This window comes from Meles meles, chromosome X (genome assembly GCF_922984935.1).
Source record: "Meles meles chromosome X, mMelMel3.1 paternal haplotype, whole genome shotgun sequence".
Taxonomy (NCBI): domain Eukaryota; kingdom Metazoa; phylum Chordata; class Mammalia; order Carnivora; family Mustelidae; genus Meles; species Meles meles.
Window position 1 is genome coordinate 94,456,703 of NC_060087.1, and position 25,983 is coordinate 94,482,685.

Below are 25,983 nucleotides of genomic sequence, written 5' to 3' on the forward strand. Positions count from 1 at the left end.
CTATATCAATGTTTTCCTTAGTAAACTCTATTATCATCCCATTAAACTGTGTTCTTTGCAACAAACTTTGGAAAACACTACTTTAATCCAGAGGGGTGACTATAATCATAGAGGTTTCTTTCTTCCTCTCTTTCCTCTCCTTTTCTTTCTTTCCTTTTCTTTTATTTTTCTTTCTTTCTCTCTTTCTCTATTTCTTTCTTTCTTTTTTGAAAGAAACAGACATAGTGAGAGAAGCATGAGCAGGAAGGAAGGGGAGAAGCAGATTCTCTGCCAAGCAGGAGGAGCACAATGCGGGGCTCGATTCCAGGACCCTGGAATCATGACCTGAGCCAAAGGCAGATGCTTAACAAACTGAGCCACCCAGGAGCTCCAATGGTGGATGTTTCTTAAATATAGAAAATAAATGAAAATTTATTTGGGACAATGGGGCTTCTCAGTATCCCTCGATGAAGTGTCACCTTCTTTACCTTTATGTGGGGGCCAGCATTGCTTAATGTCCATTGAAAAAAAAATAGAGGGGTTCTACCCTATCATGAAGCAAAGGCATAGTTTTCCTAAAAGTCTTGTACTTACATGCTAACAGGAAATCGCATTCTTTTTCTATTTATTTATATATTTATTTATTTGAGAGAAAAAGAGAGACATAGAGTGTGGGAGCGGGGGGAGGAGCAGAAGGAGATGGACAGGTAGACTCTGCATGAGTGCAGAGCCCAGTTTGGGTCTCAACCTCACGATCCTGAGATCATGACCTGAGCTGAAATCAAAAGGTGGGTGCTTAACCGACTGAGCCACCCAGGTGCCGTACTATTGAGTGTTCAAGGACCAAGTGTACGTGGGGCAGAATAGAAATAAAGCATGGAAGACAGTGAAAGGGTCCAAGATGTAAGAGAGCAGACAGTATAGACATGGAGGGGCTAGTGATCTACAGTGAATATTTCTGTGGATAACTCTTAACAGCTGGTGTGAGAATATGAACAATAAAATAATAAAGTACAACTTTTGCTATCTGGAGACCAATATTCTAGAATCCTCAGCGTTTTGGATAGCTCTGGAGCCAGAAAGAGTTTTTTGAAAATGCATCAATTTGGGGGGGCAAGGAGATGGCCCCCCACTGCTCACCTTGCACACTATCATCATCATAGCTGCGGTTAAGGAGAAAGAGCATGATAGTTGGCCATGAACTTTATTATTTAAAAGGAACTGACCCTTTTCAATAAAATCGAAGGGAGAGGTGAATAGAGAATTCAGAAAAGAACAAAAGCAAAGAGAGAGGGGTGCCTGGGTGGCTCAGTCAGTCAAGGGTCTGCCTTGTGCTCAGGTTGTGATCCCAGGGTCCTGGGATCAAGCCCTGAGTGGGGCACCCCACACAGTTGGGAACCTGCTTCTCCCTCTCCCTCCACCCCTCCCCCATGCATGCACACTCTCAAATAAATCAATAAAATGTTTTTAAAAAGAGAGAGAAGAGAGAACAATGGAGATCAGACAGAGATGATGGCACGAGCCTCACTCAATAGCTATGAGGACGGCCATCACCAGTTACTCAAAGAGATGAACCAAAAGACAACGGGGTGGTTCTAAACTCGGGACAAGATTCCTCAGTCAGTTACATGCATAATTACCACATGACTCAGAAATCCCACTCCTGGGTATATGCCCCAAATACCTAAAAACATATGCGACAGAAAAACCTATGGAGTGATGTTCACAGCAATGCTATTCCCAACAGCCAAAAGGTGGAAGCAACCCAAATGTCTGTGAGCTGCTGAATGAATAAACAAACCATCGCAGATCCACACACTGGAATATTACGCAGCCCAAAAAAAAGAATGAGGTACCCATACACGTTACACCATGACTAAATCTTGAAAACGTTATGCTGGGTGAAAGCAGTCAAATGCAAAAGGCCATATACCATATGATTCCATTTCCGTGAAAAGTCCAGAAGAGGGTAGATCCATAGAAACAGAAAGCAGATTAGTGGTAAGCAGGGGCTGCTAGAGGGAGGGGATACTGACAGTTTAAAGTGTTTCCTTTTGGGGTAGTGAAAAATTTCAGGAACTACATTAGTGGTGATGGTTGCACAACATTGTGGATGTTCTTAATACCACAGAGGCGTACACTCTAAAATCATAAATGTTAGGTTGTGTGTACTTTACCACCATAGAAATTAAAGAAATCCTCCTCCCCCCGAACTTCTGCTCTTAAGAAAAAAAGAACACACACCAGAGAGAGCAAAACAGGACCGTTTACTTGATTGTTGTAACAGTGGAAGTCATAGACATGGACACAGAGTCATAGAACAGGAAGGGGTACACAACATGTAGGTAGGTCAGCAACTAAAGACCAAAAAAAAAAAAAAAAAAAAACCAGAATCAGAGTGATCTAGTGACCAGCAACCGTCACTGGGAACTGTCAAAAGCTAAATGCCATAAGCTTACCTGATCTTATAGAGGCTGTTTCCACTGTGGTATAGATTTATGTAATCCTAGCTTGTTTGGATACATGTGGTAAATAAGAGAATGCTATTGGCATAAAGTAGAGACTGCACTGGTTCCTACATGAGTTTCCCTGCACATTAATACACTGCACCACGGAGGGACAGCAGCTGAAGGCCAAGTACGTGAACACAGCTGAAATCAGCAAACCATGAAAAAATACAGTACTCTCTCCAATTCCCATTCATCCCACATTCTCCATCTTGGCTCAGTTTGGCCATACGCTCTGCCTGTAAGTGCTTGTAACATGATTCTCTCTGATCTCTGGGCATTTTTCTCCTGTCTCTATAACTCAGCAGCTTCAACCCCTCCTTAGTCCCTCGTCCATCAAGCTAGTGTCATCATTTAAAAAGGTGAAGTCTGTACTTATTGTAATTTTCTTTTGTTTATTAAGAATCTAATGTGCCTTTTTAAATCATGCTAGTTTTTTTATTAGTATAGTTCTTTTTTTAAAAAGATTTTATTATTTATTTTAAATAGAGAGAGCAGAGCAAGAGAGAGCACGAGTTGGGGGGAGCAGAGGAAGAGGGAGTGGCAGGCTCCTTGCGGAGCAGGGAGCCAGATTCAGGGCTACATCCCAGGACCTGGGGATCATGACCTGAGCCGAAGGCAGATGCTTAACCGACTGAGTCACCCACATGCCCTTTTATTAGGATATTTCTTTTGTTATACTCTGGTTACAAAATTGTGTAAGTTTCTAGTTATTTTCTCCGATCTCATTTGTTCCTTAAGCCTTGTTATTTTTCAGTGTCTAATTTTGCAGAACATGAAGATTTTCAGAAATGAATATATAGTAGCCATTCTGGAAAACAGTATGAAGTTTCCTTAAAAAGTTAAAAACAGAACTACCCTACCACCCAGCAATTGTACTATTATGTATTTACCCAAAGGCTATGAAAATACAGATTTGAAGGGGCATATGCACCCCGATGTTTATAGCCACACTATCAACAATAGCCAAACTATGGAAAGAGCCCAGATGGCCATCAACTGATGGATGGATGAGGAAGATTTTATATATATATGTATGTGTATATGTGTGTGTGTGTGTGTGTGTGTGTGTGTGTGTGTGTGTGTGTGTGTGTATGGAATATTACTCAGCCATAAAAAAGAATGAAATCTTGCCATTTGCAACAATGTAAATGGAGCTAGAGAATATTATGCTAAAGAAAATTACAGAAAGACAAATACCATATGATTTCACCCATATATGGAATTTGAGAAACAAAACAAACAAACATGGGAGGAAGGGAAGAGAGGCAGACCAAGAGACTCTTAGCTACAGAGAACAAACTGATGGTCACCACAGGGGAGGTCAGTGGGAGTATCAGTTAAATGGGTGATGAGGATGGAGGAGGACACTTTTGTATATGTGCTGCCGAAGACATCACAAGGAGGAAACTTTTGATAAGCATGGGGTGCTTTATGTGTTAAATCACTATATTGTACATCTAAAACTCATATTATACCATGTGTTAACTAACTGGAATTTAAATAAAAATTTACAAAAAAATTCTTTAAAATTAAGAAATGCATATAGAGTATAGAGCAGACATGTGTGCATTTGCCAGCTAGCTCACAACCCAACTTCTGTCCAGACACAAATTTCATTGGGCTTCCAGCTTCTCCCTATAGTAAAACACAGACTAGGGTGCCTCACTGGAGAGGTCATTTCTTTAACCTTCCTTGAATTTAAAAGACTATGGTGAGGGGTGTCTCTCTTGACAAAACCACACCATCACTGTCCCTTAAAACCATTTCATAGAATTAAATTTGTTCACACCTAGCCAAAAGGGAATGCTGTGGATTAGGTTGCTGGTAAGAGATATTTTGGCAATTTTATAACAGCACTTTAATGACCCAAGAATGCTGGAATACCCCCGAGGGAACCCAAATTCATGAATTCTGAGTAGCAAATTCATTAAGAATGGCCATTAAAAAAATCTTAGGTAGGTAGGGGCACCTAATTGGCTTAGTTGGCCGAGCATCCAACTCTTGATCTCAGCTCAGGTCTTGATCTTGGGATCATGAGTTTGAGACCCATGTTGGGCTCCATGCTGGATGTGGAGCCTACTTAAAAAACAACTTAGGTAATATCATGATTTAGGCTCCTGGTCACTATGAGTCTTCTTTTCATAAAATTATATATAAGGAACAAAAGGAAAGCAGTCATGTTCTTTCTTTTCTTCACCCTTCTTTCACTCTACTTCCCAAACAAAGATATGGAATTTCATTCCTATAAATCTCCCCTTATCACAACTTTAGAGGATCCTGCTCATAGACTGGGATGGATTTAGTGACCCTTCTAACTTCTGTGCAGTCTTGACTTTGCCATTAAGAATGTTTTAACCTCCATGGAGCACCAGCCTCTTTGGGCTTAGTAGAGCACCCTGTCATATGGGACCAAGACCCAACTTCTGCCATGAAACTTGAGGAAGTGCTGATGGAAAAATTTTCATTTTCTCTTAATGGGAATCAGTATGGATTTCTCTCTGGTAATTCTGTAAAAGTAGTCTGCAAACTTTGATTGCCATAGTTCAACAGGAGCTGTAGGAGACAACCTCAGTTACAAGTGGGAACTTTGTAAATTTTTGGAGTGGGGAGTTTAGAGAACAAGAACCAGGGGAAACACAGAAGTAAATGGGGGGGTCCTCTATCTCTTCAATGGAAGATGAGCTCTAGGTATGTCCTGCAGGATCCTCCCACTGAATCCATCTCTAACCACGTGAATGCTCCCTGAAGTCAACCCTGCTATAGGACAGTATCTAGAGTCCACACCTTGGGCATATGGCTTCCTTGTCTGTTTTCTCTTTATGATACAGAACCCGCTCATCATCTTGGCTATAGATCTCCTATTTTAAAATGAGGACATGTTCATCATGGTGCCTCCACTTGGGTTCGGACAGCAAATCAGAGTCCCTTCCTTTGACCAAACATTCCAGTGGCCCTGAAGGCATGAGTTTCCTCATGCCTAATAATCACTGGGGTGGAAGGAATACAGAGGAGTCATCACAGCCATTGTCCAGTCTCAAAGCAGAACTGTGACAACTCTCAGATGGGTGGATACCATTTTACTTACAGAAATATGCTGTACAGAGGCTAAAATTCTCTTTAGTCCTTTATAGTAGGATTGAACAGCCACTGTGTCCCAAAGTTCATCATTTTACCAAACTCCATTCTTCTCTGCTAAGGTTGAAGGTTTAACCTTCAACCTGTTTACTCTTGTTTTATCTTCAATATAAAGAATAGCTGGTCTGCATTCCAGTTCAATATGGCAGGGAGAGACCAGGTGAGAACTCCTTGCTCTTTTCCCACCAAAGAGTGAGGGGAGAAATGGAAAACTCACAGTTTTATTAAAAAAAAGTAAATAAACAAGTGGGTGAGTGAGTAAATAAATAAATACAACATTAAAACTGTAAAATCAGGCTCAGAAACAAAAGGAAACTCCTTGAAAAATAAAACACAGAAGGAAAAATATAGAGATAAACAGGGCCAAATCCATGTGGTCCACTGGTGCCTGGGACTGGATACAAATAGCCGGGCAAGAACTATGGATTCCAAGTGGCTTCTCATGTAAAGGTGAGGACTAGGACCACACTCCTCACATGTAAATAGGGGCTGACATAACTCTGCCCACCTGCAGCTGAGATCCCAGTCCAAGGCCATTATCAGGGACTAACACTGTACAAGAAAACAGAGGTAGAAATTGACCATCCAAGCAAGAGGGAGCCCAAGCTGAGACACTAATACATGACCTGGTTAAGAGCTAAGTGACCTACACGGCCTGGAACAAACTTCCCCCCAAGAAGGAAGGACATATGCAAGAGAACCCCCTACTACACACTTACAATGAGCTTTTAAACAAAGATTTTAGAAAAGAAGGAGAAACTAACAACTAAGAAAAGCTGTAAGGAAACCAGTAAAAGTGAGAATTCACATCTGAAAAATATATAGACATGGAAAAAATCTAAAATGGACTCTAAATAAATAATTCAATACCTTAAAGAAATAAAGAAAATAAGAAGATCCCAAGAAGCACAGGTTTATAAAATAGCAATATAGAGATATTTAAAAATGTATCTAAAAACATGGGGGGAAATACAGTTATTGAAAATAAAAGAGGAAACAGAACCAAACAGATGGCCTAAATAGGAGGCATGAAAAAGCTTGAGAACGAATTCATGAATTGGAGGACCAAACTAAAGTAATATATCATTATGGGGAGTGTACCAAGATGGAAAATACAAAGGAGGCATTTAGAGACACAGAGGATATAGGTGCCTGGGTGGCCATCAGTTAAGGATCTGATGCTTGGTTTCAGCTCAGTTCAGGAGATCAAGCCCCACATCAGGCTACATGTTCAGCATAGAATCTGCTTAAGTTCCTCTCTCCTTCTCTCTCTGCCCCTCCCTGCCATGCTCTCTCTCTCTCTCTTTCTAAAATAGATCTTTAAAAAAAGAGAGACACAGAGGATAAATTAAATGAGCTGCAAAAACATATACCAAAGGCAACTTTAAGAATGAGGAAAAAAGAGGGGTAAGACATAGTTTTCAGAAAAATAATGAGTAAAATTGAAGAGAAATTAGTCCTTTGGCTGAAAAAACCATGTACTAAGCAGGCTAAATGAAAATAAATTACACATCTATTTACTTCATCATGTGCACCAAAGAAAAAGAGGAAAAGTTAAAAGCTAGAAGAAGGAGAAAACAAGTTACCTACAAAAGAACTACAATCAAACAGTAGATTTCTTATCCAAAGACTTATTTGTTAGTTTCTTCTAAGTGCTAAGGGCAAACAAGCATGCACCTAAAATTTTATACCCAGCGAAATTATCACTCAAGGATGGGGGCAAAATAAAGACATTTTGCATATAAGGATTAGGAAACTTTGGTACCATTGCTCACAGAAAGAACTGGCAAAAGTTATAGTTAACAAGAAGGAAAATGAACTCACAAGGAAGTCACTTGCAAGAACAAGAAGGAAAAGAAAATGAATGGCTATTTCTATACTCCATAAAATGGGGTTTCTAAGTCTTACAATTTTCTCTTTTCTGCTATTTCTGATCTCAATTCCTTTAACACTTTCTTTTTCACTCAAAGGAACTGATGGCTTATACTTTCTCTTTTTCTCAATACTTGCTTCCTATTCTGTAGCTGGTGTAGGTGATGGCTGTATTGCACTCTACACTCTTCCATTCTGTGCTTTGGGTCTGTGTCATGCCTCAACTTCCTCCACAGGGAACAACAATGTCTACATAATTTAGATAAATTCCTATGGCATTAGACCACTAGTGGAGACTTCCAGGGGGGAAAGAAATGGAAAAAAATCTCCAGATTGGCCTTTTAAACCAGAAATTTCTCTCCCACCTACCAAACCCTTCCTTTGTAATCAGTTTAAGTAGAAGAAGCAAAGAAACACATATAACAACAGTCAGCCTCATTTGGGGATTTATTCCAGAAGCCAACTTTCAGTTAAATCTTATGCCACATCAGCCTCTTACATTTGAAGCATATATTATCATTACCAACATTCAAAATGATAAATGTGTGACATGATATGATCTTTTGTTATCTGGGAACGACTCCCCTGTATTCATCAGAGTGTATATACTGAGGCAGGAAAGTATAGTTCACAAATGTAGTGACCAAAATGGTTTGGGGGCTTCTTCATTAAATACCTCCATTCCTGTAACTGAAATGTTAACTGAATTTTCACTGAACCATATTCCTAGGCCCATTCTTACCATTGCTGCCCGGACACTTTTGGTTACTCTCTTCTAAGTTCCGAAGGTTCCTTACTACTTAAAAAAAGCACCACCTATGCCCTAGACTAGTGGTTTTTCATGTTTTTAGGGTCATGTACACCCCCTTTACAAATATCAACAAAGCTATGGATTCTCTCTAAAGGAATTTACATGTATACATAGTTACACCAGAAACAAAACAATTTTAAAGGGTTCAATGACCCCATAAAGCCCACCCACAGACTCCTACTCCAGAACGTCCATCCTAGAGGGAAATAGGATCAGCTTATAGGACTATGAGTCTTCTAATATCCAGAACCCGAGGCTGTCACTTAGCTTTTTCTAGGACTGCTGTCCAGCCCACAGGCATTCTCTTAATCATTCCATACTTGTATGCCTCTGGTGTGGGACCCAGGCCCCAGTAAGACGTGAACAAAGTGTCACTGAGGGAGCCCCTGCCTCAGACAAACACCCTAGCCACAAACCCTCGAAATAGACATCCTAACAGCCTCATGAAACGGTCTCTGCCCGCCTTCCCCTTAGATTAGCTCTTAACAATGTGTCCATAATAACTGCGCAGTCTGGAGGAGGTGACTTTTTAGCGGGCAGGCAGCTTTATATTGTCATAAACCTCACTGGTTCAGCTTCTTTGATTTATGCAATCCCAGCACTAATTGCTTGAGACAAGTGCCCCCATGCTACAACTCCCCTGGTGCCCACTGCCCATGGTAAGAAGAGGCTGTTTATGGCACAAACTCTCTGGGCCACGATGCCCTTCCCCCAACTGACAGCCACCTTCAAATGATTAAAAGCCCAATGAAAATCTGTTACTGGGTACCCAATAACTTATTAGAGTCTAGAATGGGCCTCGCTTGGGCTATAAACAGTATTTAGGGGCCAGTGTGGGCTGCCTGAAAGTGTCCTATTGTTATTCCAGTCTGGAAGTTTCCCTTCTGGGGAATTAGGCAGATGGAGTGGGTTGGGGGGAAGAGGGAGGAAGGAGAGCCCCAGCTGGGAAAGAAAGGCGATCTGGTTTACCTGGGCAGCGTGGGCAGCACAGATGAGGAATATGCACGGGGGAAAGGCAATGGAGGCTTGGACATCTGACTCGGCTGCAGAGCACATTCCCATTCTGGAAGAGAAGGCAAACTATGAAAAAAAATTAAGTTCTTTCAGAAGTTACTTGCACCCTTGCCAGTTTGGGGAACAGTCATACAGAGACTTACCCAGACAGTGAATGATGCATTCCCAAGAAGCTGAAAGAAATCAGCATTTTCTTCCCTTTTCTCATCACTAGCACCTCCGCTGGGTTGGTTGATAGCTTACTGGCATATTTTTCTAAACCTGGGGTCACTCTTGCTCTAGTTTTCAAAGCCTCCCTCCAACTGTGGAAGGCCCTTCCTGGTCTGCCTTTGTGGTGTTTCCACCATTTCTGGCTCCAGCCACACATCCACAGGAGGCTGGTCTAATTACAGGATCACCTGCCCAAGGCCACAGAAGGGAAGGGATAATGAGCGATGGGTCCCCTGAGCTGCTAGCCACCCCTGGGCAAGGAGACATTGCTGGCACATGGGTCCTGGATTCCATATAACTCTGCCTTGGTCCAGCAGGTTGGGTGCCTTCTCTCCTCACTTCCTGTTTCTGTCGTAGGCTTTCTGAACACAGCTAGGCTTTGGAATTGAGCTGATTACCTAGCATGCCTGGGTGGGATGACTGGGTCCCTGCCGACTTACAATTAAAAGTTCCCTAGCTCTGACAGCTCTCCACCATGGCTAGATCAAAGGAAAGCTTTGGAAATCAACGTTGCATTAGCATTTCCATGCATAATTCATTCCAAGCAAGAGTGACTTGTATCTATCATGCTCTTGTGGGGGAAGAGGGTGACAAAGAGGATGGGGAAAGAGAAGATGCTTAACACTAGAGCTGTCGACCCTGGGATCTTATTAACATTCTCATTGCCCCGCAGACAGCAAAGCTTAGCCCCCAAGGATTAGCTCTTCATTTCCAATGGGTTGGCTTAAGAATCTGACACAACCATGTCATACCAGACAGCTAATCAGTCCCCAGATGCTCTATTTAATACCTGCCCTAGCCATTTAAAGATGCAGGCTTCTTTTATCAAAGGCTGAATAACCTTACCATAAACCTCTTTCTTTTCTCATGGACTTTCTAGAATATGTTTTCAGAGTGTTGCATTTGGAAACACCACAAAGTCTCCTTCTTTGTCACACTCCTCAGAGCCAAGTGGTATCATCTTGAAGTGAGATCACCAAGCATATGAGAAACCATTCCTTCTGGCTGAAGCCTACACTGATGCCTCCTTAATGCCTTAAACTGAATTCTGTTCTAGACTTAACAGATGAATAAAAATAATAGCTGTAATCATAGCACAGATGAAGATGAGATGAGGACAGCAATTAATATCTCTTGAATGCTGGCTGTGACCAAGTACAGTTTTTGGTGACTGAAACGTATTAGTGAATTTAATCCTTACCACAATCCTATGAAATACATAGTATCATTATCCCATTTTAAAGAGAAAGAAGCTGAAGAGATCTCAGAGAATTTAGGTAACTTGTCCAGTGTAACATGGCTCCCAGGCAGCAGATCCAGGGTCAGAAACATGGTCTGCCTTGACTCCAGAGCCCAGGAACCTTTTAACATTACTTCTTACTGCCTGAAGGTTAGGTTTCCACATGCTTCAAATTTGAAAAGTCCAATTTTTTACTTAACTGGCAAAAGAATCTGGCATGCAAGTGACTGCTTCTGTACTACCTGGGCACTCAGGAAGAGTTACAATTCTTCCACAAGGTCTCAAGTGAGAGGCTGGTCTTGAAGATTCTTTCCATATGCTGGGAGTTCTCCATTCTCAAGGCCTGGTACAAGGCTTTCTTACTCAATTGGTTCTCTACCAGGGGTCCTTTTGCTCCCCAAGCAACTTTGGCCATGTCTTGGGACATTTTTGGTCATCACAACTGGGACAGGTGCTATTGGTATCTAGAGGGTAGAGGCCAGGGGTGCTGCTAAAGATCCTACAATGTATGCGACAGCTCCCACAACAAGGAATAATCTGTTCCTGAATGTCAATAGAGCAAAGGCTGAAAAACCCTGGCCTATTACAAGGTGGTAGAGGCTTATTCAGAAAGATGGACCCTAGCTGTGTTCCTGGGTCAAGGCCATGGACCATAGCTGTGTTCCTGGGTCAAGGCCATGGAAAGAAGATGAGAGCACTTCCTTTTGCCTATTGCAAAGATGAAAATAAAGTGTCCAAACGCTCTTCTGACTGTCTAGTCAGGAGCCAAGGCCAAGCCAAGAGAACTCTAATGGTCACCAGGTACATGCCAATGTTCTGCAGCCTCGATCCTAATTACCGCTACTGGCCCAGACAATAACAAATACGCTCTCCCAATGAACTGGTATATGATCTGTCCTAATCTCTTTTCTAAAGACCAGCCTTGAAAATGATCTTCAAAAACGATTTAGTCATATAACCCAGGCATTACATTGAGTTCTATTTCCCCTCTCACGCTATCAAACTATTATTCTATCTTCTCCCACCACAGCCCGTATCTTTTGGCTAGGAGACCATAAATATCTGTCCATAGCAAATACCTAGAGATGCCACAAAAACCCCAGCCAAACGGCAACAAGAGAAAAAGTCAGGAGACCTTTATTTATCCTTACAAGCTGCTTCTCCCTCACTTATTTGAGGCTTTCACCACCCCTGATTCCTGGTCATCCAGGCACTGGAAGGACCTTTGCATGCCGAGGAGCAAACTGAATATCACACTGTACCTCTGAGCAGATGCAGTTGACACAGTAAACCAACCCATAAGGTTCCAGGTAAGGATGCCATCTCTCACCCACTCTGTACTTCTTGTCTTGAAACACACAGTATGTCTCTGAATCTGTGAGGAAGGAGATGGAGAATATGCCTGTTAGACACCATGGACAAAGTCATAAAACCCCGAGGCAATCACACTTTCCATCTGTTTTTGTGTTACATCAAGAGCAGAGGTATACAGAATGTTTCCAGAGCCCCTCCTATGGGTGCAGTGTTTCACATGCTGCACTTATTCAATCCTAAGATAATCTGGTATGGTTAGGCACCACTGTTAGTCTCATTTCACAGATGAGGGAAATCAAGTCACACAACCAGTAAGTAACAGACAGGAGATTCAAAACCCAGTTTGCCCATGTGAAGCCAAGATCTGGGTTACTACTCTGTTACAATGGTAAGATAAAGGAGCATGCTGTGTGTCCTTCTGCAAAAGGCTGTGCTCCCTTGCTGAGGAAATGCAAGCTCAGGTCTGAAATGCTGATCTAACTTTCTCAGAGCTGCCTGGAAATGGTGTAGGAGTCATGAACTAAGCATACTGTATTAAGTTTTTATAAATGGCTGTTGCCCATGCATGCTAATATCATCCCATCATGAAGCAAATGTTGGGGCACCCAACTCTTGGTCAGGCCCTCTGCTGACTGCTGGGAGTAGAATGGTGAGCTAAAAGACCCACAGTCTTTGCTCTCCTTCAACTTACAGATTTTTCTTAAACTACTCTCAATTTACTCAAAAGCAATGCCTCCTGCCCCTTTGATAAGGAGCAATGTTGACAGGCACAGCTTATCTTGTGCTACAATTCCCTGAGCACACTATGTTACTTGCATGTCTTTACACGTCTTATTTCTCCATTAAAACAAAAGTTCCTCAAAATCTCAGCTTATCACACAGTTCAGCACACGGTGACCAATAAATGTAATCAATTAGCAAATGACTGGTCAATGAATTTCCAAACTATGTGATTTGCCTTCGAATCCCATCCACATCTCACCTGGTTCCCATCACACAAGGTCAGAGCAAACTAAGACTCTTCTTGTAGCAAACGCATTCGTTTCCTCCACTCTCCAGTGCACATTACTCTGATGACCAAAATTTTAAAATAAAGAAAAGGCAGCTAAGCAAGAAACTGGGAGAAGATGTATTTTTAAAAGATTTTATTTATTTATCTGAGAGAGAGAGGGTGAGAGAGAGAGAATGAGAGTGGGAGGGGCAGAGGGAGAAGCAGACTCCCCACTAAGGAGGGAGCCTGATGTAGGGCTCGATTCCAGGACCATGGGATCATGATCCCAGCTAAAGGCTGACACTTAACTGACGGAGCCACCCAGGCGCCCCAAGGGAGATGATATTTCCAACAAATAAAGAATTAATACTGGGAAAACTTTCTCATCATTTAAATTAATAAGTAAACGACCAACCAGTCCAGCAGAAAAATGATCTATTCCTCCAGGACATGAATAACAATTTGGGGGAAGAAGAAATGGGAAACAGGCAATAAACATGAAAAGATGCTCAACCTCATTAGTAATCAGAGATTCAGATTAAAACTACATTAAGATCATTGTCTCAAGTCACTTACTGCTTTAAAGACCCTCAATGATTTTTTTTCAGCTACCTGCAAGATAAATTCCAATTTGCTTTTCAAACCTTGATTTCCAACTTCTTCATAATAATGAACTGGGAGTCAGAAAATCTGGGTTTGAATTTTTTTTTATTGTGTTATGTTAGTCACCATATAGTACATCATTAGTTTTTGCTGTAGTGCTCCATGATTCATGGATTGCATATAACACCCAGTGCTCCATGCAATCTGTGCCCTCCTTAATACCCACCACCAGGCTCACCCATCCCCCACCACTCTCCCTTATAAAACCCTCAGTTGGTTTCCCAGAGTCCATGATCTCTCATGGTTCGTCTCCCACTCTGATTTCTCCCCCTTCATTTTTCCCTTCTCCTAATGTCGTCCATGTTATTCTTTATGTCCACAAATAAGTTAAACTCTAACCAGCTCTAGCTGTGTGACATTGGGCAAGTCATTGAAACGGTCAATTTCAAAAAAATAAAATAAAATAAAAATAGGGGTGCAGGGTGGCTCAGTTGGTTAAGCAACCGACTCTTAATTTTGGCTCAGGTCATGATCTCAAGGTCATAGTATCAAGCCCCACATCGAGCTTTGCACTCAGCGTGGAGTCTGCTTAAGATTCTCTCTCTCCCTCTCCCTCAGCCTTCCCCCCCAAAAAACAATAATAAAAATATTAAAACATAAAAAATAAAAATAAAAAAATAAACTGTCAATCTTAGCTTTCAATTCCTGTGAAATATAGATGATCTGTTTCTTAAGGAGAGTTTGGAGGATTGAATTAAATTCTCTGTAAATTATAGAGTACTGCAAAGGGGAACCTAGGTAGTTCAATCATTAAGCATCTGCTTTCAGTTTGGGTCATGACCCCAGGGTCCTGAGATCGAGCCCCACATCAGGCTCCCTCCTCAGTAGAAAGTCTGCTTCTACCTCTCCCACTGTCCCTGCTTGTATTCCTTCTCTCTCTGTGTCTCTTTTTGTCAACTAACTAAATAAAATCTTTTAAAAAAATAAAGTACTGTAAAATGTAGAGCATTATTTTGTATTAATTATTTTCTTTTTAGAAAAGAAATACATACTTAATGTAGAAAACTGGAAAACATTCACAAAGTTCCAAAAAGAACAAAATAAAAATATAAATGTGTATATATGAAAATCATTATACACAATTCCAGCAGGAGACAACAACTTGTAATATACTGGTAACTTACAAATAGCCTGTGGGTTGAAGAAAAAAATCAAAAGGGAAATTAAAAAATAGTTTGTACTAAATGAAAATAAAAACACAGCATATCAAAACCATTGGGATTCAGCTAAAGAAATACTTAAAGGGAAATTTTTATCACTAAAGTACCTATGTTAGAAAGGGTGTAAAGTCTCAAACCAAGAAACTAGAAAATGTAGAGCAAAATGAACCAAAAGCAAACAGAAGAAAGGAATAATAAAGAAGTCAGTGAAATTGAAGATAGAAAATCAACGGAAAAAAAATCAGTGAGACCAAATCTGTTTTTAATAAAATCAATAAAATTGATTAACTTCTTACAAAAGTAGCAAGGATAAAAAGAGAGAAGATGCAAACTCCCAATATTAGAGACAACAGAGTGCATTTTATTATTTTTTTAATTCTTTTTTTTTTAAGATTTTATTTATTTGACAGACAGAGATCACAAGTAGGCAGAGAGGCAGGCAGAGAGAGAGGGAGAGGGGGAGAAGCAGGCTCCCCACCGAGCAGAGAGGCCGATATGGGACTCGATCCCAGGACTCTGGGATCATGACCTGAGCCGAAGGCAGCGGCTTAACCCACTAAGCCACCCAGGCGCCCCAACAGAGTGCATTTTAAAGAAGAATAACAAAGGAATACTATGAATAACTTTATGCCACTTAAGTTAGCAACCTAGATGAAACAGATGAATTCTTTGAATGACACAAATTACCAAAGCTCAATGTAGAAGATACAGATAACCTGAATATTTCTATATACATTCATTTGTTTGTTTGTTTGTTTGAGAGAGAGAAAGAGAGAGACTGCACAGAGGGAGCGGCAGAGAGAAAGAATCTAAAGCAGGCTCTCTACTGAGTGCATAGCCCAACATGAGGCTCGATCTCATGACCCGGAGATCATGACCTGAGCTGATATCAAGGGTTAGAGGCTAAATGACTAAGCCATCCAGATGCCCCTTTTATATCTTTTAAAGAACTTGAATTTGTAGTTAAAAATTTTGTCACAAAGAAAACTCCAGGGCCAGATGGCTTCACTGGTGAATTCTATCAAACATTCTACCGAACATTTCAGAAAAAAAAAATCAAGAGGAGGGATTACTTCCCAACTAAATCATTGATGTAGGCATGACACTGACATGAAAACAAGATTAAAATTATTACAAGGACAAAAATAGCACTATAGACCAGTATCCCTCCTGAACATAGATGCAAACATTTTCAATAAAACATTTTCAATAAAATTCCAGTAAATTAAACCCAAATATATATATATATATATATATATATATATATATATATATGTATATATATATATATAAATGATCCATCAATGTTAATACAAAAGTTGGGTATTCATCCTTTCTGGTGGAGGCATAATACTCCATAGTATATATGGACCACATCTTCTTTATCCATTTGTCCGTTGAAGGCATCTTGGTTCTTTCCACAGTTTGGATCTCTGTGGCCATTGCTGCTATAAACATTGGGGTAAAGATGGCCCTTGTTTTCACTCCATCTGTATCTTTGGGGTAAATACCCAGTAGTGCAATTGCAGGGTCATAGGGTAGCTCTATTTTTAATTTCTTAAGGAATCTCCCCACTGTTTTCCAAAGTGGCTGCACCAACTTGCATTCCCACCAACAGTGTAAGAGCGTTCAATGTTGGGAACTGGGGAATTTGGAAGGGGAGATGAACCATGAGAAACTATGGACTCTGATGAACTAACTGAGGGTTTTGGAGGGGAGGCGGGTGAAAGGTTGGGTGAGCCTGGTGGTGGGTATTGTGGAGGGCATGTATTGCATGGAGCACTGGGTATGGTGCATAAGCAATGGATTCTGGAACACTAAAAAGAAATTTAAAAAATAAAAATTTTATTAAAAAGGATGATACTTTATGAGCAAGTGGGATTTATCCTGAAAGTTAAAGGTTAATTCAACATTCACAGTTCATTCAACACAACTCACCATATCAACAAACTGGACTAGAAGAATCATATAATCATTACAAGAGATGCCAAAAAAGCATCTGACAAAATTCTACATCCATTTGTGACAGAAACTCTCAGCAAAGCAGAAAAGGACCTTCCTTAACCTAATAAGGACATTAAAAAAAAAGCCCTACAGTTAGTATCATACTTAATGGAAAAAAACAATGCTTTCTCCCTAAGATCAGGAGTTATGGAAGGATGTCTGTTCCACCACTTTGGAGATCCTACTCAGTGAAATCAGGTAAGAAAAAGAAGGAAAAGGCATGCATATTAGAGAATATGTAGAGAATAGAGAATAGAGAACACAAAACTGTTCTACTTGTAGATGGTATGACTGTCTACAAAGAAAAATCCGAAAGAATAGATTTAGAGTTACTATAAATAGTAACAGAATTTAAGCAAGATTACAGGCTACAAGGCCAATATAAAAAAGCCTATCACATTTATATATTCTATAAAGAACAATTACAAATTGAAATTTGAAAAAGTACCATTTGCAATAGCTCCCCCTAAACATAGAAATACCGAAGTATCTAACAAAATGTGTGCCAGATCCCTACTCAGAAACCTACAAAACAATGATAAAAGAAACAAAAGATGGCCTTAAAAAATGGAGAGGTATGCCTTGTTTGTGGACTGGAAGTCACAATATTGTAAAAATGTCAATTCCCCCCAAAGTAACATAGATTTAATGAAACCCAAAACCAAATATTATCAGGATATTTTTGTAAAAATTGGTACTCTCATTCAAAAGTTTATATGGAAAGGTAAAGTAGTAGAATAGCCAAAACAATTCTGACAAAGTAAGATTTGGGAGGACATATATGGTGTGATTTCATGACTTAATGTAAAATTATATTTTTCAAGGCAATATGTTTTTGGCAAATTTTAGACAAATATATCAATAGACCAGAATGATGAGTCAAAAAAATAGACCCACACTTAACACAGTCAATTGATTTTCAACAAAGGTGCAAAGACCATTCAATGAAGAAACAGTATTCTTTTCAACAAATGCTTCTGGAACATTTGGACAGTCATATACAAAACAAGAACTAAAATAAATCTGTAACTCAGACCATATACAAAAATTAATCCAGGATGGATCATAGACTTCCGTGTAAACTTTAATATCTTTAAACTTCTAGAAGAAAATGTTGAAGGCTATCTTGATGTTATTGGGTTAGGCAAAGACTTCTGAGATATGACACCAAAACCATAATCCATAAAAGAAATTTAAAATAGGACCTCGTCAAAATTAAGAACTTCTGCCTTTGGTAAGGGATGCCTGGGTGGCTCAATCGGTTAAGCGTCTGACTTTGGCTCAGGTCATGACCTCAGGGTCATGGGATCCAGTGCCATGTAGGCTCCCTGCTCAGCAGGGAATCTGCTTGTCTTTTTCCCTCTGTCCCTCCCCCTGATTGTGCTCTCTCTCTCTCTCTCAAATAAAATCTTTTATGGGGCGCCTGGGTGGCTCAGTGGGTTAAAGCCTCTGCCTTCGGCTCAGGTCATGATCCCAGGGTCCTGGGATCGAGTCCCACGTCGGGCTCTCTAGTCTGCGGGGAGCCTGCTTCCTCCTCTCTCTCTGCCTGCCTCTCTGCCTCCTTGTGATCTCTGCCTGTCAAATAAATAAATAAAATCTTTTAAAAATCTTTTAAAAAACAGTGTAGAGAATAGAAACTAAAGCCATGGGATGAGAGAAATTATTTGCAAATCATATTTCTGATAAAAGACTTTTATCCAGGGATGCCTGGGTGTCTCAGTTGGTTAAGCGGCTGCCTTCGGCTCAGGTCATGATCCCAGTGTCCTGGGATCGAGTCCCACATTGGGCTCCGTGCTCGGCGGTGAGCCTGCTTCTCTCTCTGTCTCTGCCTGCCACTCTGTCTGCCTGTGCTCACTCTCGCTCTCTCTCTCTCTGACAAATAAATAAATAAAATCTTTAAGAAAAAAAAAGGTCCTAAGTTTCCCTTCAGAAATATTAATTAAAAAAAAAGACTTTTATCCAGAATGCACAAAGAAATCTCAAAACTTGAAGATAAAGAAAGAAACAATCCAATTTTTACAAAATGGGAATATAATTTGAACAGACACTTTACCAAAGAAGATTTACAGGTATCAAACATATAATTAACCAGCAGGAAAATGCAAATTGAAACCATTTTCATGGTTTCATCATGAAACCATCACAATGGCTAAACTCAAAAAAACCTAACCTAATAAGTGCTGGTGAGGATGTGAAGCAACGGGAATTCCCCTTTGGTGGAAACGCAAAAGAGTACAGCCATGCTGGAAACAAGTTGACACTTTCTTATAAAGTTACGCAGAATGCTTACTATACAACCCAACAATCTCACTCCTAGGTGTTTTTCCAAGTGAAATGAGAACATACATGCAGTTCATGAGAACTCTGTCCCTTTCATCCATTGATGCAGGTTTAATAAAGTTGTTGGTGAAATATTATTGATCAAATGTCATTAACCTGCATGTAAATTGTCCCTAAACCCTGCTAACATCTACATCAATTAAATGTTCATCATAATTGAGTAAAAAAAAAACCATATTCACACAAAAACCCATACCTACATGTTTAGATTGGCTCTTTTCATGGTCCCCCAAACCTAAAAGCACCTCAAATGTCCTTCAACTGATGAATTTATAAACATCCATACAATGGAATATTAGCAGTAAAAAGAAATGAACATAGATGAATCTCAAAGGCATTATGCTAAGTGAATAAAGCCAGACTCGAAGTTCCATATTGTATAATTCCACTTCTTTTCATTCTGGAAAAAGCAAAACTACAGGGACAGAAAACAGATCCACAGTTACCAAGGACTGGGGTAGGGGAAGAATTTTAACTGCAAAGGGGCACAGAGGATATCTGTTGGGTGATGGAGTCATTTTTCTATCTTGATTACAGTGGTGCTTACATGGCAGAATGCTTGTGTCAAAACTCACAAAACTGTACCCTACAGAAAGGGTGAGTTTTGTTGCATGTAAAGTATACCTTAATAAAACAATTTAAAAAATAGAGAAAAGAAAATCACATATAATTCCCCTACCAGAAGATAACCACTTTTAACATTCTAGTAAGGTCATGCCCATTTTTTTCCTTTTCCAAATTAACAGACTTTGTTTCTTACAGCTGTTTGAGGTTTACCAAAACATTGAGCAGGAAGTACAGGACTCCCATATATCCTCTCTTGACCCCACCACCAAGTACCTTGTAATTGACATCTTCAGTTAAGTGTGGTACATTTGTTACAATTAATGGACCACTAGTGAGATATTAACATTAACATTAAAGCACATGAACATGCACTTTGTTTTGCACCATGGTATGTGTTATGACAAATGTATAATGATACATATCCACAAAGGAATAATTTCAGCACCCTAAATATCCCCTGTATTTTGTCTTCTCATCTCCTCCCTCTTCTTCTCCCATCCCGAAAACGACCGATTCTTTTTTTTTTTACTGTCTTTATAGTTTTGTCTTTTCAAGATGTCATATTGTTGGAATCATAGGGTGTGATGTCTCTTTAAATTTGCTTCTTTCACTTAGAACTATGCATTTAAGGTTCCTCTCTATCTTTTCATTACTTGACAGCTCATTTATTCTGTCACTGACCAATATTCTGTTATATGGATGTACAGCTTATTTATCAATTCACCTATTGGAGGACATCTTGGTGGCTTCCCATTATTGTAAATGGTGAATTAATCTGCTATAAATGCTTGTGTGCAAGTTTTGTGTGGACATGTTTTCAACTCACTTAGATAATGCCTAGGAGTATGGCTGCTGGATCACATAGTATGGCAATGTTCAGCTTTGTAGGAAACGACCCAATGGTCTCCCAACATGACTATACCATTTTACATTCCCACCAGCAGCGAAAGACAGTTCCTGTTGTTCCACACCTTCACCAGGATTTGGTGTCCTCTGTATGTCTGCGATCAACCACTCTAATAGGTGTGTTGATTTAATTGGTTTTTCCTAATGACATACGATGTGGAGCATCTATTCATGCACTTATTTGCCACCTGTATGTCTTCTTTGGTGAGGTGTCTGGTTAACTCTTGGCCTATCTGTTAATTGCGTAGGTCATTTCCCTTTCTTTCTTACGTGAGATTTAAGGAGTTCTTTGTGTATTTTGAATACAAGTCCTCTATCAGATACGTGTTTTGCAAATATTTTCCCTCAGTCTGCGGCTTGTCATTTCATGCCCTCAACAGTGTCTCTTGCAGAGCATTTTTACTTTTAATGAAGTCCAGTTTATCAATTTTTTCTTTCATGGAGCATGTTTTTTCTGTTGTATCTAAAAGCTCACTACCAAACCTGAGGTCACCTAGATTTTCTCCTATGTTATCTTTTAGAAGTTTTATACTAAATGTATTTTACATTTAGAACTTTGATCTATTTTGAGTTATTTTTGTGAAAGGTTTAAGTTCAGTGTCTACATTCTTTTTTTTTTGCCTGTGGATGTCTTGTTGTCCTGGCACAATTTGTTGAAAAGATTGTCCTTTTTCCAATGAAATGTCACTGCTCCTTTCATCAGAGATCGGTTTGCTATGTTTATGTGGGTCTATTTCTGGGCTATTATGTTCCATTGATCTATTTGTCTCTTCTTTCAACAACATGATGCTGTCATAATTACTGTAGATTTATAGCAAGTCTCAAAGTTGGGTAGTGGCAGTCTTCCAACTTTACTGTTCTTCTGTGTTGTGCTAGAAATTCTGGGTCTTTTGCCTTTTCATGGAAGCTTTAGAATCACTTTATTTCCACAGAGTAAGTTGCTGGGATTTTGATTGGTATTATACTGAATCTATGGATCAAGTTAGATGTACTGGTATCTTGATAATATTGGATCTTCCTATCCATGAGCGTGGAATATCTTTCCATTTATTTGATTCCTTTCCTGAGAATTTTGAAGTTTTCCTTAGAGAGACCTTGTATACATTTTGCCAAATTTATACCTAAGTATTTTCATTTCTTGGTATTAATGTAAATGGCATTGTGTTTTTTAATTACAAATTCCAATTGCTCATTGCTGGTATACAAGAAAGCAATTTATTTTTGTATATTAACCTTGTGTCCTTCAACCTTGCTATAATCACTTATTAATTTGGGGAGGGGTTTTTTAAATTGATTCTTTAGGACTTTTTACACAGGTAATCATGTCATCTGTAAACAAAGGTAGTTTTATTTCTTCCTTTCAAACCTTTACACCCTTTGTTTCCATTTCCATTTTAATGCATTAGCTATGACCGCAAGTACAATGTTGAATTAGAGTGGTCAAAGGAGACATCATTGCCTTGTTCCTGATCTTAGGGGGAAAACACCTAGCTTCTCTCCATTGAGTGTGGTGTTAACTATAGATTTTTTTGTAGATGTTCTTTATGAAGCTGATGAAATTCCCCTCTATTCCTAGTTTGCTGGATAGTGGTGGATTTTGTCAAATGCTTCCAGTGCTATAACCATGTGATTTTTTCTTCTTTAGCCTGTTGGTGTGATGGATTACATTAACTGATTTTTGAATGCTGGAACAGATTTGCATGCCTCGAATAAATTCTGCATCTTGTGGATTTTTCATACATTGTTGAATTCAACTTGCTAACATTTTGCTGAGGATTTTTTCATAAGAGATATTGTTCTGTAGTTTTCCTTTCTTGTAACTTCTCTTCCTGATTTTGGTATCAGGGTAATGTTGGTTAGGTAGTATTCTTTCTGCTTCTATCTTCTAAAACAGACTGATGAGTGTCAGTATTACTTCTTCCTTAAATGTTTGGTCAAGTTCCCCAGTTTATCATCTCGGCCTGGTACTTTCTGTTTTGGAAGGTTATGAATTATTGATTCAATTTCTTTAATAGATATAAGCTATTCAGACTATTCCTTCTTTTGTGAGTTTCATTGAACTGTATCTTCTAAGGTATTGGTCCACCGTTTCTAAGTCATAAAATTTGTGGACACAGAGTTGTTCATTATATTCCTTTATTATCCTTTTGATATCAATGCATCAATAGTGATAATGGCCTTTCTTTCATTTCTGATATTAGTAGTTTGTCTCTTCTCCCTTTTTTCTTAATTAACGTGGCTAGAGGTTTGTTATATGGATCTCTTCAAAGAACCAGTTTTGGTGTCATTTATTTTTCTCTATTATTTCCCTGGTTTCACTTTCATTGATTTCTGCTTTAATTTTTAAAATTTATTTTCTTTTGATTACTTTGGATTTGATTTGCTCCTGTTTTTCTGATTTCTTTTTTTTTAAGATTATTCATTTGACAGAGAGAGAGAGAGGGAGAACAAGCAGGGGGAGCAGCAAGGGAGAGGGAGAAGCAAGCTCCCTGCTGAGCAGGGAGCCAGATGCAGGGCTCCATCCCAGACCCTGGAATCATGACCTGAGCTGAAAGCAGACCCTTAACCAACTGAGCCACCCAGGTGCCCCTATATTTCTAGTTTCTTAAGGTGAAACTCAGATTATTGACATTAGATCTTTCTTTTTCTAATATACTAATACTATGCTATAAATTCCCCCTAAGCACTGCTTTTGCTGCACCCTGTGAATTTTGATAAGTTCTATCTTGACTTTCATATAATTCAAAATATTTTAAAATTTCTCTTATTTCTTTGACTCGTATGCTATTTTTAAAAGATTTTATTTATTTATCTATTTGAGAGAGAGAGAGAGTACACACACAGAGAGGAGCAGAGGTTGAGGGGGTGGTGGAGAGAGAATCTGAAGTAGACTTCTTTGAACACAGAACCTGACACGGGGCTCAATCCCATGACCAGGAAATCATGACCTGAACCAAACCCAAGAGTCAGAAGCTCAACTGACTGAGCCACCCAGGCACTCTGATCCGTGTGCTTTTTCAAACTGTATTATTTAATCTTTAAATATTTGGGGATTTTACAGCTATCTTTCTGTTATTGAATTCTAGTTTCATTCCAATGTGAACTAAGAGGATGTTTTGCATAATATCTATTACTTTTAATTTTGTAAGGTGTGTTTTATGACCCTTGGTAGATGGTTCACGTGAGCTTGAGAAGAATGTGTATTTTACTATTGTTGGATAAAATATTCTATAGAAGTCAATGAGATTTGGTTGATTGATGGTGCTGTTCAGTTTAATTACATCCTTACTGATTTTCTGTCTTCAGGACCTGTTAATTATTAATAGAGAGGTGTAAAAGTCTCTAACTATAATAGTGGATTTGTCTGTTTCTCCTTGTAGCTCTAATAGTTTTTGTTTCACATACTTTGGGATACCCTGTTGGATGCATACACGTTTCCTTGCTCTGAAAATCTGCTTTGTCTGAAATTAATCTAGTTACTCCCACTTACTTTTGATTAGTGTCAGCATGCTATAACTTTCTCTGTCTGTTTACTTCTAATCTATATGGACTTTTATATTTTTAAAATGACCTTATTTACTTATTTATTTGACACACAGAGAGAGAGAGAGACACAGTGAGAGAGGGAACACAAGCAGGGGGAGTGAAAGAGGGAGAAGCAGGTTTCTTGCCAAGCAGGAAGCCAGATGCGGGGTTTGATCCTAGGACACTGGTATCATGACCCAGCCAAGGGCAGATGCTTAATGACTGAACCACCCAGGCACCCCTCTGTTATGGTGTTTCTGACTTTTCACATTTCCTTTTGTTTCTTTCATAAGAGTTTCCCTCTCCCTGTTTTCATTCCCCATCTAATTTTGCATATTATCCACTTTCCCTAGTAGAGTCCTAAGCAGACTACTCACTGTTATTCCAAATTCCTAGTCCGATAATTCCAAAATATTTTCTATAACTGAATCTGGTTCTGATGCTTGATTTGTGTCTTCAGACTCTGGGTTTTTTTGCCTTTCAGCCTACCTTTTACTTTTTTGTTGAAAGTTGGACATGATGCACTGTATAAAAGAAACTAAGGTAAATAAGCTTTTAGCATGAGGTTTTATGTTAACCTACCTGGAAATTAGGCTACTTGTACTCTTTGCCGTAGCTGTGATGTCAGAGCTAAAATTTTCTCTAATGTCCTTGTTTATTTCCCCACCTATTGTTCTGGGCTTCCCTAGATTTAATAGTGTCTGAGGTGTGTAGTCTTCTCACCTGTAATCTCCTGTTATTACACAAGGGCCCTATTGATGTGGAGGTAAATTGTGGTAGGGGTTGGAGGGAGAAGCATTCTATAAATCGTATGATTAATTCTCAGTCTTTTAGTGAGTCTTTACCTCTGAGCTGTGACCTTCAAACATGCTAATTGCATTTGCTCTCCTCCGCCTGTGTAGATAAGACAAGAAGGCTAGTGGAGTTGGGTATTTCCCTTCTTTCCAGTTGATTGAACTCTGATAATATGCAAATCAGGGAGGCTGGTAAAATCATTTCCCTTGAGGGAGGGCCTTAATTTAGGAGAAAAAAAGAGCTTTGGGCTTATTTCAGGATACTTTTTCCCTCCTATGCCTGGAGCTGGAAGAAATTTTTCTCCAGTCTTCATCCTGAGAACCTCATGGGACTCCTGGGGGTAAAACTCACACAAAAAAAGTTTTCTCTCAAGCTAGACATACTCCTTCTCCAGCAATACCCTTGCTCCTACCAGGACTCAGAAGTGGTGATTATATTCACCAAGCTTTCCAGATTTCAGAGCAAAGAATATAAGGCAGTTTGCCCTGTGACCTCAATTTTCTAACTGATTCAAGAGGAGTTGTTCCTTCAGCTTTTTTGTGTGTGACAATGGGAGTGACAACTTCTAAGCTCTTCACATGTCAGACCAGAAACCAAAAACTCTTTCCAGTTTTTTCTGTGCATTGTATGTATAAAAGTTTTATCACAAAATTAACAACATATAAGTCATATGTTTTATAAACTATATTCTAAACTTAACATATCATGGATGTTTTTGTGCCACTAAATATTCCCTTATACTTCATGCTTAGTGTCGTGATTCTAAACCAACGCTGTGGAACCATAATTCATAACCGATCACCTATTTGGGGTGTATTAGGTTTTTGCATTTCCTTTTCTTAAAACAAATTCCATGATAAATATCTGTTAAATAAATTTTTATATGCAACAGGGGTTATTTTCTTAATATAAATTCTTAGAAGTAGATTGATTAGTCAAAGGTTTTG

The 25,983-nt window shown here is 39.3% G+C and overlaps 1 protein-coding gene across 5 annotated transcripts in view; it reads right to left on the reverse strand.

The window, feature by feature from the left end:
* The window catches only part of CHRDL1 (chordin like 1), a 115,195-nt gene that overhangs the window by 72,869 nt on the left and 16,343 nt on the right, over nt 1-25,983 (reverse strand). For all 5 annotated transcript variants that reach the window (XM_045996532.1, XM_045996531.1, XM_045996528.1 and 2 more), the window contains exons 3-4: nt 12,034-12,146; nt 9,277-9,370 (exon numbers count right to left, since the gene is read on the reverse strand). In XM_045996532.1, coding sequence (XP_045852488.1) covers nt 9,277-9,370; nt 12,034-12,146 — 207 coding nt within the window. The remainder of the gene's footprint in view (nt 1-9,276; nt 9,371-12,033; nt 12,147-25,983) is intronic.